The sequence below is a fragment of the Thamnophis elegans genome, chromosome 8 (assembly GCF_009769535.1).
Source record: "Thamnophis elegans isolate rThaEle1 chromosome 8, rThaEle1.pri, whole genome shotgun sequence".
NCBI lineage: Eukaryota > Metazoa > Chordata > Lepidosauria > Squamata > Colubridae > Thamnophis > Thamnophis elegans.
Window position 1 is genome coordinate 71,701,713 of NC_045548.1, and position 15,952 is coordinate 71,717,664.

Here is a 15,952-nt window from a genome sequence, read left to right on the forward strand (position 1 = left end):
TGCCTTTAATATAGAAGATCACTCCTCTTTTCTTGCAGTTCGCCAGGAGAAACACTGTTCTATAGCTATTGCAATACAGGTAACTGGTCCTCAGCCATTTCAACTCTGAACATTGAGAGCCGACTTTTACCACCTGAACTCGCACTTTAAATTAATCAATTGCGCAATTTTTTAATTTCTCTCTCCCTTTCTTTCATCTTTCTCTTCTTTCTTTGTATGGATATGTTATGAGATATGTGTGAGATGAATGAATGGCCCACTTTATAACCATATTGTTGTAAAATTTTGTGTTTTTTTTAACTTTCACGTGGGGACTGCTTGGAAGAGTGTATGAGTACGCATGATTCGGAGGACCTGCCGGGAGATGCGGGGGCCAACGGGGGTGGTTGAGGGGACTAGAGACACGGGAGAGGGTCGGGGTATTACGGTCGTAACAGGGAGAGGCAGATACGGCGGGGACTTTAGGCAGGCCATTACCGGGGAAGGAGGGTTCGCTACATACAGAGATCCCTCCTTCCGGCCCTAGGAGTCCCACTCCGAGACCAGATGGCGTAAGCAGTCAGGACCCTGGTCTCAGGCTGTTTGTCGCTAATGCCAGGTCTGTTGTACATAAAGCTCCTCTCGTCCGGGACTTAATTTTAGACGAGAGGGCAGACCTGGCATGTATGTACTGAAACCTGGCTGGGCCCAGAGGGAGGAGTCCCCCTTGTAGAACTGTGCCCAGAAGGATTTCAGGTGCTACATCAGCCGAGAGCCCAGGGAAGGGGTGGGGGTGTGGCCGCTGTTATCTGAGAGTCGTTAGTTCCTCGTAGGGTCCCTGCTCCGGAGATTGTCGGGTGTGAGTCTTTGCTGTTAAAGTTGGACCTCAAGGGTCAAGTGGGTCTGCTGTTAATGTACCTGCCTCCCAACAGCGTTGCAGCAGCCCTCCCCTCGCTCCTCGAGTCGGTAGCCGAGCTGGCAGTTGAGTTCCCTAGGTTGATGGTCCTGGGGGACTTTAATTTGCCGTCGCTCGGTGAAAACTCGGAGGGGCGCAGGAGTTCATGGCTTCCATGACAGCCATGGGCTTGACCCAAGTAATTCGAGGCCCAACCCATTCGGCGGGACACATGCTTGACCTTGTATTTCTCTCGGAGCAGTGGATTTGTGATCTTGGTCTGAGGGGGAACGACATCATACCCCTGTCGTGGTCAGACCACTGCCTACTGAGGCTCGACTTTCGGAGACCAAAACCCCCACTGTAGGGAGGAGGAACCGACCAGGTGTTCCGCCCCAGGCGTCTTATGGAACCGTCAAGGTTCCAGACAGAGCTTGGGGTTATTCCTGACACTTTCGCCCACAGTCCGGTGGAGACTCTGGTTGCTGCGTGGCACTCGGCAGCATCGGAGACCCTCGACCGGATTGCGCCACTGCGGCCCCTCCGAGGCGGCGGATCCCGGAGACCTCCTTGGTTCACCGGGAACTCCGGGAGATGAAGCGCCGGAGGAGATGCCTAGAGCACCGTTGGAGGTCCGATAAGTCCGAAGCGAACCGAGCAATGGTAACCACCTGCACCAAGGAATACACCAGGGCACTTAGGGCTGCAAAAAAGATCCCATATAGCCACCTTGGTTGCGTCCGCTGAGTCCCGCCCGGCCGCCCTGTTTAGGATAACCCGCTCCCTACTGAACAAAAGGGAAGCGGGGGAACCCTTGCAGGGCAGAGCCGAAGAGTATGCCCAATTCTTAGCGGACAAAATTGCTCGGTTTCGGTCGGACTTGGACTCCACCCCTGCAGCTCCAGCCGAGGCACAGGAGGATCAATTTGAACAACTCTGGGTTGAGTTTCACGACGTTACCCCCGGGGATGTGGACAAGGCCATGAGGGCTGTAAGTACCTCCACCTGTGTACTGGATCCGTGTCCCTCATGGTTAGTTACTAACTGCAGTGAGGTGACACGAGGCTGGATCCAGGCGGTTGTCACCGCCTCACTTCGGGAGGGGAACTTCCCCGCCGCACTGAAAGCGGCGGTGGTGAGACCCCTCCTGAAGAAGCCATCTTTGGATCCAGCTATCCTTAATAATTATCGTCCAGTCTCCAACCTCCCCTTTCTGGGGAAGGTTGTTGAGAAGGTGGTGGCCTTCCAGCTCCAGCGGTCCTTGGAGGAAGCAAACTATCTAGACCCCCTTCCAGTCAGGCTTCAGACCCGTTACAGCACAGAAACCGCTTTGGTCGCATTGACCGATGATCTCTGGAGGGCCAGAGATGGAGGACATTCCTCCATCCTGTTCTCCTCGACCTCTCAGCGGCTTTCGATACCATCGACCATGGTATCCTTCTGCGACGACTGCGGGAGGTGGGAGTGGGAGGCGCCGTGTTGCGGTGGTTCTCCTCCTACCTCTCGGACAGGTCGCAGTCGGTGTTAGTGGGGGGGCAGAGATCGTCCCCTAGGCCCCTAACTTATGGGGTGCCTCAGGCTCGGTCTTATCCCCCCTACTATTCACATCTACATGAAACCGCTGGGTGAGATCATTCGCAGGCACGGGATTAGATACCATCAATATGTGGACGATACTCAACTGTATCTGTCCGCCCCGTGCCAACTCAATGAAGCGGCAGACGTGATGAACCGCGGCCATCGAAGCTGTTATGGACTGGATGAGGGTTAACAGCTCGTGCTCAACCCAGAAAAGACCGAGTGGCTGTTATGTTTCCCTCCCAGAGATTCGACCAATATTCCATCACTCAGGCTGGGGGGTCAAATCCTACACCCCTCAGAGAGGGTTCGCAACTTGGGAGTCCTCCTGGACTCACAGCTATCGTTTGACCACCATTTAATGGCTGTGACCAGGGGGGCATTCGCCCAGGTTCGCCTGGTGCGCCAGTTGCGACCCTACCTGAATCGGGAGGCTCTCACAACAGTCACCCGGGCCCTTGTGACCTCTAGGCTGGAATACTGCAACGTGCTCTACATGGGGCTGCCCTTGAAGAGCATCCGGCGACTTCAGCTAGTACAGAATGCGGCCGCGCGAGTGATTGTGGGTGCACCTCGGTTCACCCGCATAACACCTATCCTCCGCGAGCTGCGCTGGCTACCTGTCGATCTCCGGATGCGCTTCAAGGTGCTATTAGTCACCCATAAAGCCCTACATGGCAGTGGATCTGGATACTTGAGAGACCGCCTTCTGCCAATTACATCCCTGCGACCAATAAGATCACATAGATTAGGCCTCCTCCGTATACCATCGGCCAGCCAGTGTCGGCTGGCAACTACAAGGAGGAGGGCCTTCTCAGTAGTAGCCCCGACCCTTTGGAACGAGCTCCCCATAGAGATTCGCACCCTCGCCACCGTCCAGGCCTTCCGCACAGCCTTGAAGAACTGGCTCGCCCGTCAGGCCTGGGGACAAGGATAGTTCCCCTCCCGAATGATGAATGTATGTTGTTTACTATTTTATTATATGTCTTATCTTAATGTCTGTATTCCCCTTCCCCGATTTTATGTGAGCCGCCCTGAGTCCCCTCAGGGAAAAGGGCGGCCTACAAATATTATAAAATCAAAATCAAATCAAATCAAGGTAGCCCTTGACTTACAACAGTCCATTTAGTGACCGTAAGAAGGGCACTGAAAAAAGTGACTTATGATCATTTTCCACCCTTACGATGGCCCGTGTTCATGTTATTTCCATTCGGATGCTTGGCTACTGACTCACATTTATGACGGATGGAGTGTCTCAGAGTCACGTGATTCCCTTTTGTGACCTTCTGACAAGCAAAGTCAGATTTACTTAACAGCCGTGTTGCTAACTTAACAACTGTGGTTATTCACTTAAGAATGTGGCTAGAAAAGTTGTGAAGTGATTCAAAAGTCATTTAATAAATTTCTCACTTAACCACATACATTTTGGGCTCAATTGTGGTGGTAAGTTGAGGACTACCAAGAGCTGTAGGACAGTGTTTTTCAACCTTTTTTGTGCAAAGGCACACTTTTTTCATGAAAAAAAATCACGAGGCATACCACCATTAGAAAATGTTAAAAAAATTTAACTCTGTGCCTATATTGACTATATATAAAGTAATTTTCCCACGGCACACCTTACACTATGTCACGGCACACTAGTGTGCCGCGGCACAGTGGTTGAAAAACACTGCTGTAGGATACCAGTGGGCTGTTATTTTTTTTTTCTTACTACCATATTTTCAGAATATAAGATGCACCTTTTTCCGTCAAAAAAGAGGCTGAAAATCTGGGGCGTCTTATACACTGAATACAGCATTTTCTGCCTCCCGAAACCCCGCCCCCTTCACCAAAATGGTCATGCATAGCTTTTAGGAGGCTTGCAGAGTGCTGCTGGGGGCTGGGGAGGGCAGAAATGAGCAAAAAACAAGACTTTTTTTGCTCGTTTTTGCCCCTCCCAGCCCACAGTAGCACTGTACAAGCCGCCTAAAGGTTATGCATGCCATTTTTTGACAAAAAGCACGCCCATTTTTGCGAAAAAAAAAGGCTGTTTTTGGGAGGTCTGCAGAGTGCAATAACTTTTTTTTAATTTGCTTCTTCAAAATCTTGGTACGTCTTATACTCTGAAAAAAACGGTACTTTCCCCTTTTATTCATCTGTTTCAAAAGAGGACTAGAAACAACCTTAACGCAACAATGAAACAAAACAAAAAAAAACCCTTCAAAGGAATAATTCAAAACGAGACTACTTTTACAAAGAAAGGCAATTTGAAAAGCAAACTAGATTCTCCAATCCATCTGTTGGTTGAATTGGGAAGCTTGGTGCAGAAAGCTGTCAATAGTCTGATGACACACAGCAATGTTTTTTTCAGTCTCACCAAAAGAATACAATGCTTATTTATTTTATTTATTTTTGTCACGCATGCATAAGAACAACAGATATAAGTATAATCATGATTATGAATACATGAAATAGATACGAATAAGTGGGGACGGTAGGCACGTTGGTGGGCTTATGCACGCCCCCTTAAAGACCTCTTTGGAATGAGGGGAGGTCGACAGTAGACAGTTTGAGATTAAAGTTTTGGGGGTTTGGGGAAGAAACCACAGAGTCAAGTAGGGCATTCCAGGTCAGGTAGTTGCTCTCATTTCATTTCATTTCATTTCATTTATTAAAATTTATAGGCCGCCCTTTTCCCTGAGGGGACTCAGGGCGGCTTACAATCACAAGGGAGGGGGGTGCAGTATCAAAAAACAAAACAAAATGTGAACAAAGAAAAATAATAAAACACAACTTTCGTTCAGCAATCAAACACTCGGGCGGGTGAATTGGGAACCTATCCCCAGGCCTGCTGGGAGAGCCAGGTCTTGAGGGCTGCGCGGAAGGTCTGGATGGTGGTGAGGGTACGGATCTCAACGGGGAGATCGTTCCACAGGGTCGGAGCTGCAACAGAAAAGGCTCTCCTCCGTGTGGTCGCCAGTCGGCATTGACTGGCAGATGGGATCCGGAGGAGGCCCAGTCTGTGCGATCTGTGTCTCTGTCTCTCTGTGTCTCTGTCTCTCTGTCTCTGTCTCTGTCTCTGTCTCTCTCTCTCTCTCTCTCTCTCTCTCTCTCTCCCTCTCTCTGTTTCTCTCTCTCTCTCTCCCCCTCTCCTTTCTCTCCTCTGTCTCTGTCTCTCTCCCCCTTTGTCTTCTTGTCCCCATTTTGCTACTTAACTTTTAAAAATGTTTCCTGATGTTTAATAAATAAAAAGCAAGATACATTTGTTCTAGCATCATCGGAAGGGTGCGATAGGGTGATCTGATCTGGGCAAGGGACTATGGTCGTTGCCATCTAAACTGGAAATTATGCAGAGTAATCTTCCATCGATATTATGACTTCGATTAGGAAATTATGCAGAGTCATTTTCCATTCCCGTGATGACTTTGATTCCCCATATTCAAAAAAGAGGGCTGCAGTTGAAATGAAAATGGCACTCAACTTTTCACCCACTAGGTGGCTGCATAGGAAGGTGGAAAGGATGTACAGTACTGTCTTTTAGCTTTTTAATATATACATATACATATACATATACATATACATATACATATACATATACATATACATATACATATACATATACATATACATATACATATACATATACATATACATATACATATACATATACATATACATATACATATTTAATGATATATTTTTTTATTTTAAACACATAAGAACATCAACAAAAACAAACACATAACTTAAAAACAACATAGGAACAATAAGTTCCATCGTATATCATACCGCAGTTCCGAATCGGTTTCTTTGCAGTTAGTGTTTTCCCTACTATACATTTCTATCTTTCATTCATAATCTCCTTATTCGTTATCCATTTGTATGTACATTTCTTTATTTATTTAAACTTAGCTACTTATGACCAAATATTATTTACCTATATTATGCTTTATATTTTTACTGTCATTTATTCTCTTACATGCAGATTATAGATATACATTCACATAATTATTCTTTTTCTTTGCCATTCTTATATTATTATTATCCCATTTGGAAGGTTATAAGGTATAGTTTAGAACGCTTTGTTTACCATCCTTCGCACCTGCTAAGACACCACCTTGTTTTCTCTTTCTTTTCTTTTCTCCCTCCCTTCCTTCTCTACTTCCTTCCTTGCTCCTCTCCATCCCCTTCTTCCTTCCCTTACCTCTTCCCTACTCCTACCCTTTTTCTTCTCCTTCCTACCTTCTCTCCTTCTCTTTCTTTCTCTTCCTCCCTCCTCTTCCACTCTTAACTGCAATTCTTTCATCTCACCCTGGGAAATAGATTCCTGCTCTTCTTCCCGAACTGCTTGAAATTGGCTTTCAAACTACTTTTGGGGAGAATGGGTTGAGCTTGGGAGGCAGCAGAATGTGGGCTGGACTAGAAGACCTCCAAGGTCCCTTCCAGCTCTATTCCATTCATTTTAACACTTGCACTCAGCAGATGCTTGGGCCACAGAAAATTGTTCTGCTGGTCTTCTGAAGACGCCCCCCCCCCACACATTTTACAGTCAAAAACAAATTGAAAGGAATTTCTATTTGGGAATTCATGGAGGGCGCAATATAAGATCACTACACAGCAACATTTCCATGCATGCAAGGATGTAGAGCTGTTCCCCCCCCCCAACTTTGGCATCTTTAAGATTTCTGGACTTCAACTGCCAGAATTCCCCTGCCACCATGACAGGATAACAGATGTGACATATTTATTTATTTATTATTTTATTTATTTCGTCAAGCATGTATTAGATAACATATATAAGTCTAAACATGATTATGAATGCATGAAATGAATATGAATACAAGGGAATATTAGGACAGGGATGGTAGGCAGCAGGGGTGGGTTTCTCGCCCCGTTCCAACCGTCCTCATGCACGCGCGCGGTGCACGCATGCGTACTAGCGTCTGCGCGACGCTCCAGCTGCTCCTGGAGGATCACGCAGGGGCTGTATGCGTCCTGCACATGCGTGGAAGCGCAGAACTCGTCAAAACCGGGTAAGAACCGCGGGCGGGCGGGCGCGCCCTTCGCCGTTCCCGGAAGTTACTTACTTCCGGGTTCGCCGACCAACCGGTTCGCAGGGACCGCCGCGAACCGGTTGAAACCCACCCCTGGTAGGCACGCTAGTGCGCTTAGGCACGCCCCATACAGACCTCTTAGGAATGGGGTGAAGTTGACAGTAGACAGTTTAAGGTTAAAGTTTGGAGGGTTTGGGGAAGAAACCACAGAGTCAAGTAGGGTATTCCAGGCCTTGACCACTCTGATGCTGAAGTCGTACTTTCTGCAATCGAGTTTGGAGCGGTTTACCTTGAGTTTGTATCCATTGTGTGTTGTTGTGGTTGAAGCTGAAGTAGTCATTGACGGATAGGACATTGTAGCGGATAATTTTACATACTACGCTTAGGTCAAACCGAAGGCGGCATAGTTTTAAGTTGTCTAAGCCCAAAATTTCAAGCCTGTTGGCATAACAGAGGAGCAGAGGACACTTCTCGTGAATTATCTCTGGACTCGCTTGTGTTAAGGTCCGATATGAAGTGCGGGTTCCAGGCAAACGAGCTGTATTCGAGAATTGGTCTGGCAAAGGTTTTGTATGCAGTACAATATCACCAGATTACAATATTTACAATATTAAATGTTATGTTAGCTGTACAATATTACCAGAGAAGAAGCTACACAAGATTAGGTTAACAACTCTTAATGCCCTTTTTGGCAATGTTATTACAGCGGGCAATAACAATGTTATTACAATGTTATTATAGTGGGCTTGCACTGGGCATCGTCTCCTATGTGAAGAGCAAGGGTGGGTTCCTGCCAGTTTTAACCTCTTCTATAGAAGAGATTTAGAGAGATTTATTAATATTTGTAGGCCGCCCTTTTCCCTGAGGGGACTCAGGGCGGCTCACATAAAATAGGGGAAGGGGAGATACAGACATTAAGATAAGACATATAATAAAATAATAAACAACATACATTCATCATTCGGGAGGGGAATTATCCTTGTCCCCAGGCCTGACGGGCGAGCCAGTTCTTCAAGGCTGTGCGGAAGGCCTGGACGGTGGCGAGGGTGCGAATCTCTACGGGGAGCTCGTTCCAAAGGGTCGGGGCTACTACTGAGAAGGCCCTCCTCCTTGTAGTTGCCAGCCGACACTGGCTGGCCGATGGTATACGGAGGAGGCCTAATCTATGTGATCTTATTGGTCGCAGGGATGTAATTGGCAGAAGGCGGTCTCTCAAGTATCCAGATCCACTGCCATGTAGGGCTTTATGGGTGACTAATAGCACCTTGAAGCGCATCCGGAGATCGACAGGTAGCCAGCGCAGCTCGCGGAGGATAGGTGTTATGCGGGTGAACCGAGGTGCACCCACAATCACTCGCGCGGCCGCATTCTGTACTAGCTGAAGTCGCCGGATGCTCTTCAAGGGCAGCCCCATGTAGAGCACGTTGCAGTATTCCAGCCTAGAGGTCACAAGGGCCCGGGTGACTGTTGTGAGAGCCTCCCGATTCAGGTAGGGTCGCAACTGGCGCACCAGGCGAACCTGGGCGAATGCCCCCCTGGTCACAGCCATTAAATGGTGGTCAAACGATAGCTGTGAGTCCAGGAGGACTCCCAAGTTGCGAACCCTCTCTGAGGGGTGTAGAATTTGACCCCCCAGCCTGAGTGATGGAATATTGGTCGAATCTCTGGGAGGGAAACACAACAGCCACTCGGTCTTTTCTGGGTTGAGCACGAGCTTGTTAACCCTCATCCAGTCCATAACAGCTTCGAGGCCGCGGTTCATCACGTCTGCCGCTTCATTGAGTTGGCACGGGGCGGACAGATACAGTTGAGTATCGTCCGCATATTGATGGTATCTAATCCCGTGCCTGCGAATGATCTCACCCAGCGGTTTCATGTAGATGTTGAATAGTAGGGGGGATAAGACCGAGCCCTGAGGCACCCCATAAGTTAGGGGCCTAGGGGACGATCTCTGCCCCCCCACTAACACCGACTGCGACCTGTCCGAGAGGTAGGAGGAGAACCACCGCAACACGGCGCCTCCCACTCCCACCTCCCGCAGTCGTCGCAGAAGGATACCATGGTCGATGGTATCGAAAGCCGCTGAGAGGTCGAGGAGAACCAGGATGGAGGAATGTCCTCCATCTCTGGCCCTCCAGAGATCATCGGTCAATGCGACCAAAGCGGTTTCTGTGCTGTAACCGGGTCTGAAGCCTGACTGGAAGGGGTCTAGATGTTCCACAAATCTACAGTGCCCTTTAGAACCGGTTCCAGCTCCCTCCACCCGCATGTCTGCACATCATGAAGTTGAAGAGTGTAGCAAGAAGAAGCTAAGATCAATGTAGAGATGTTATTAACCCTTTTTTTAAACTACTTTTTTCTCAATATATTTTAGACTGTGTTTGTTAAAAATCTATACCATGTACGGGCTCTGGGAAGTCGGGGGGGGAGGTGGGGTGTTGGGGGGGAGGGTGGGGGGAGGGAGGGATATATACTAGGTTAGAGACGATGTGTTAGATTTCAATGTAATGCGACTTCACATGTATACCGTTTTTCTTTAATTTCTCGGTAAAAATAGGATAAGTTAAGTACATTGACATATAGTGGAAATACACCAAGGGGAGGAGGAGTGGGATAGAAGAAAGATGGGTAGAGAGGGCGGGAGAGAGGATGCGAGGGAGGGTGAGAAGGAAGGGAGGGAGTGGATCGGGAGAGAGGAGTGGTAGAGGGGGAGGGGAAGTAGGGTAGAGGGGGATGACGGAGGGAAGATAGAAAGTTAGAGTGATGGGCCCAAAACCACCCATTCCGCCTAAGGGGGAACTAGAACTCCCAATCTCCTGGTTTCTAGCCTGGAGTCTTAACTACTAGACCAAACTGGTTCTGATGAATCTCACATACATGAATATGAGATTGGGATGGAGCGAATATTGGGATGGAGCAAATATTGTGATGGCGTTGACACTACGTTCATGGTTTTGAGGGAATCATTGGATCCCAGAAATAGCTATGGCTCAACATTGTGTCAAAAGTCAAGATGGCGGTCACGACAGTGTATCCAAAGCTGCCATCTTGACTTTTTTGACACAAAGACAGACAGACACAAACACACACACACACACACACACACTCACGTCCCTGCTCTGAAAAGAATAAATAAATGTTAAGACTACAGAGTCTGTTTGGGCCAAAATGCTGTCTTCCTTTTAATCCAGCGCTCAGGATATTATCTAATGTTTTATCCTCAAATCACCCCATTCCTCTTGAAGGGAAGGTCGGCCATCTTGCTTTTATTCAAGCCAAAGACAGGCTAATGATTAGCCCAAAATATGGGACTGATCAAAAGAAACGGAATCGAATTGCACGGCGGTGGTGTGGTTTTTTTAAAAAACCTTTTTTTGCTTGACCTTAGCTTCCCTTTGGGCTTTCAAAGCTTTGATAAAATCCAGGGACTATGGCAAATTGGTTTTAAATGCCACGGACAAAGAGAATGGGCTGACCAGGCAGTGGGAAGTTTGGCCTCCTAAAACAGAAGAATAAAAACTTCTTTTCTTTGCCATTTGAAAGTAAACCAATTAACTTCCATTCCTGCTTGAAATGGAAACCGGTAAAGTAATTACGGCATTGTAGGTAGCCGGGACATTTTGAGGAAGAAAAAGCCAGTTGTTGACCCCCTTTTCAAAAAGGAGGATGAGAAAATGAGAAAGGGGCAGACAAAGTCTCTTCTGTAGGGCCTTGAAGAAGGGACATTTTAACTCAAAGCAGCAAAAGTTCTTGTTGTTCAGGCTGGGTTGAAATTTCATGAACGTTTCAATGGACGCATTATTATTATTTATTTCCAATCAAATTTTTATTTTTTTATATTCTTTATACACATCAATGTGTGAATGGTGCAGTAACTGGGTAACGTACATTTCGATATACATAAACATAGTCTTATTATTCCTAAATGTTACATTTCATTTCCATTATTTCATATTATTTATACATGCCTTTTATTATCACCCTTCCATTCTGAACCGTCTTTCTATCCTTTTTGGATACATATTATGTTAATATATAATTAATATGTTATTATATATTAACATATTAATATATAATTATTATTCCCCCCCCCACTATTTTCTATACCTATTTTAACTTAGCAGTTAGCAATAGCAGTTAAACATATACTTTCAGCCCTCTCTAAGCGGTTTACAGAGTCAGCATATTGCCCCCAACAACAATCCGGGTCCTCATTTTACCCACCTTGGAAGGATGGAAGGCTGAGTCAACCCTGAGCCGAACTGCAGAACTGCAGTCAGCTGAAGTAGCCTGCAGTGCTGCATTTAACCACTGCGCCACCTCGGCTCCCCACTTTCATATCACTATAATATTCAAAGATGTTTAATTCCACCTATTTTGTTGTTCATATTTCCTTAGTTCCATCCTTCATTCTTCTTCCATTATTCACTATCTCCTTATACAGTTTTAGTATCAATCGCAATCATTTATACAGTTAGGGTTCATATTCATATTCTTTCCAGTTCTTCAAGCCATACAATTCTACTATTAATACATATGTTTAGATTAAAATATATTTATATATATTTCCCTAATCGCCCCAATGGATGTATTATTGTAAAGCTTAGAAGAGCTAGCAAAGATTTGTAATGAAATAAATGCAGAAAAGTTATATGACATCATACAGGTGTTTACAGGGTTGAAATATTCAAGATGGTTGGCTCATTTTGGCAAAAATCTGATCTTCTGTTTGTGAAACTTGACATTGTTTGGATTGCCACAATGATGCAATCAACCAGAATACAGCTGGAAGGGACCTTGGAGGTCTTCTAGTCCAACCCCCTGCTCAAGCAACAGACCCTATACCATTACAGATAGGTGGCAGTCGAGTCTTTTCTTAAAAACCTCCAGTGATGATGCATCTACAATTTCTGGAGGCAAGCTGTTCCACTGGTTAATTTTCCTTAATGTTAGGCAGTTTCTCCTTAATTCCAAGTTGCTTCTCTCCTTGATTAGTTTCCTTCCATTGTTTCTTGTCTTGCCTTCTGATGCTTTGGAAAATAAGTTCATTTCCTCTTCTATGTGGCAGCCCCTCAAATAATGGAACACTGCTATAATGCCCCCCTTAGTCCATCTTTGCTCTAGACTGGCCATACCCAAATCCTGCCACCATCCTTCATATCTTTTAATCATGTCTCCAGGCCTTTAATCATCTTAGTTCCTCTTCCTTGCACTTTTCCCAAAGTCTCAACATCTTTTTTGTAACGTGGTGACCAAAACGGGATGCAGCATTCCAGGTGTGACCTTACTAAGGCTTTATAATGCAGTTACATTGTTATATTTGTATTTTTTCTTTGGATCAGAAATTGTTTCTTGACTTGTTAACTTGCAGCATGAATGCAGAACATGCAGAATTCACGTTCAATGAATTCAGTGAAGAATTAATTCTCCTCCAGTTCAAGGTTTTGGGTGTAGTTAGATGCTGGAAGAACTTGCCCCCTTTTTAGATATTTTGTAAGAAATATCCTTGTAAGAAAATGATCGAATAGAAGAAACTATAAGTAGCTTAGGGCTGAACCAGAGGTGGTTTCAGCTGTTTTTCTCCGGTTCGGGTGAACTGGTAGCGTGACTGCAGGAGGCTCTGCCAACCCACCCCAATGTAATGCACAAGGACTGCACATGTGCAGAAGGTGATGTGCATGCGCAGACACAGCACATACGAGTGAAGCGAGTGCATGCATAAGCACGCTCACATTTGCAAATGGTTAGGGAGAGTAAATGAATCCCATCGCTGGGCTGAACTGTGGAGACTTTGATATATGAAGCAACAAACCTTGGTTATTTCATTGCCCAACTAATGTTGGGAAGGGAGGAAGGAAGGAAAGAAGGAAGGGAGGGAGGGAGGGAGGAAGGAAGGGAGAGAAAGCGAGGGAGGAAGTGAAGGATGAAGGAGGGAAGGGAGAGAGGGAGGGAAGGAGGGAAGGGAAGGGAAGGGAAGGGAGGGAAGGAAGGAAGGAAGGAAGGAAGGAAGGAAGGAAGGAAGGAAGGAAGGAAGGGAGTTTCATTACCCAACTAGGATAACATCTTGACAACTGATGATGTTACATAGTTGGGCAATGAAATGTCTGCAAGAAAACAAACACATTCAGAAAGCATCAAAGACTCCACAAAAAAGTATCTATGCTAAAAAGGAGCAGAGTTTCAGTCATCATGGATGGTTTGGACATCTCACACAGCCCAGCAGCCCCCCCCCCCTGCCTACATGGTAACTGACTCTGTGTAGAAACTCCTGTTTTTCAATTTTTCCCTCCCATCAGCTGGCCTTTAACTAACCTATGTTGTAATTTAGGTAACTGATCCTTCATGGATTTATGCTATCATTTTTTTTACACCGTGAAGATGTGGTGGGACATAATCTGGAATTGTAGGGGGGAGGGCCTTTTCCCCCCCGAGGACAAAGAGTTCACAGAATATATCTAACAGTTATGTAGGTAAATGCTTTAATCTGGCAAGATTCTGTCTGTAGGTGAAAGGACAAAGAGTTCACAGAATATATCTAACAGTTATGTAGGTAAATGCTTTAATCTGGCAAGATTCTGTCTGTAGGTGAAAGGACAAAGAGTTCACAGAATATATCTAACAGTTATGTAGGTAAATGCTTTAATCTGGCAAGATTCTGTCTGTAGGTGAACAACTCCTCAGAAATAACTCCATGTGTCATTCTTGGCTTTTGGGGGGTCTGACAATTCAGTGTTTTTCAATCTTTCTCAACCTGGCAACTTTAAGAGGTGTCTCTTTGTCTCTTTGTTGCATAGGTCTTTCCCCAGAATGCCATCACCACTGTTACTACCACATCACCACCTGTCATCTCTTCAGTGACCGAAGTCTACACACGAACACAGTACTGTAAATGGCCATGCGAATGTCCAGCGACGGCACCTCTGTGTCCCTCTGGCGTCAGTCTGCTCACAGATGGATGTGAGTGTTGTAAGATGTGTGCCAAGCAAATCGGGGAGAATTGCACCGAGGTGGACATCTGTGATACTCACAGGGGGCTGTACTGTGACTACAGCAGAGATGCACCTAGGTACGAAATAGGAGTGTGTGCACGTAAGTGAAGTAAATATCTTCGTTTTGTTTCGAAAGGGCAAAGTGTTGGCTCACATACTAATCCAGTTCTGCTACTCCTTCTTTCGGGGAGTGACTCTGTGCTATAGCTCATCTATCGCCTCCATTTCTGCTCTTGTTTTGTTCTTCTAAACTCCTAAGCTACATCAAGAGCTACATAAGACCCGAGGTGGCTCAGTGGTTAGGGTGCAGTACTGCAGGCCACCTCAGCTGACTGTTATCTGCAGTTCGGCGGTTCAAATCTCACCGGCTCAAGGTTGACTCAGCCTTCCATCCTTCCGAGGTGGGTGAAATGAGGACCCAGACTGTGGGGGCGATATGCTGACTCTGTAAACCGCTTAGAGAGGGCTGAAAGCCCTATGAAGTGGTATATAAGTCTAACTGCTATTGCTATTGCTATCAACAAAGGGAGCAGTATCAAGATCACATAAAGTATTAGCACTTACCGTATTTTTCAGAGTATAAAATGCACCAAGATTTTGAAGAGGCAAATTAAAAAAAAAGGTCTTGGCACTCTGCACACCTCCCCAAAACGGCCCATTTTTAATGAAAACGGGTCCATTTTTTTGTCAAAAAAAGGGCATGCATAGCCTTTAGGAGGCTTATAGAGTGCCCCTGGAGACTTGGGGGGGGGCAGAAACAAGCAAAAAACAACCCATTTTCCACTCATTTTTACCCTCCTCAGCCCCCAGGAGCACTCTGGAAGCCTCCTAAAGCCTATGCATGGCCACTTCGGTGAAGGGGGCATGGTTTCAGGAGGTCCAAAATGCTGTATTCAATGTATAAGATGCATCCAGATTTTCATCCACATTTTTGAGGGAAAAGGTGCGTCTTATACTCTGAAAAATACGGTATTTATACTACACTGGTAAGACCATACTTGCAATACTATCTTTTTTTTTCTTTTTAAGTATATTTTAGATTGTTTTTGTTAAAGATTTACACCCTGTATTGGTTCTGGGAAGTCGGGGGGGGGGGGGGGCGGAAGGTTGGGGGGATTGGGGGGAGGGTGGGGGCAGGGAATTAAATATTTGTAAAAGTGTGTTTTTCAAAATTCTCATTAAAAAAAAAGACCATACTTGCAATACTATGCCCAGTTTATTTCATTTCAATAATTAATTTAATAATTAATAGTTAATCTAGTCCAGATGTCAGCAACCTGTGGCTCTGGAGCCGCATGTGGCTCTTTCATCCCTCTGCTGCGGCTCCCTATATATGTCACAACCACCAAAGTGCGATACCTGCTGGCACACAATTTATTGAGCTTTTCGAACCTCGTTAGGTCAACCATGGATAAATGCAAGAAAAGGACATTTTCAGAAGAAAACAGAATGTTTAATTCAACTACATATGCTAGTTT

The 15,952-nt window shown here is 45.8% G+C and overlaps 1 protein-coding gene across 1 annotated transcript in view; it reads left to right on the forward strand.

The window, feature by feature from the left end:
• Positions 1-15,952, forward strand: part of CCN4 (cellular communication network factor 4) — a 41,943-nt gene that overhangs the window by 18,550 nt on the left and 7,441 nt on the right. Inside the window, exon 2 of the mRNA XM_032223041.1 lies at positions 14,280-14,574. Coding sequence (XP_032078932.1) covers positions 14,280-14,574 — 295 coding nt within the window. The remainder of the gene's footprint in view (positions 1-14,279; positions 14,575-15,952) is intronic.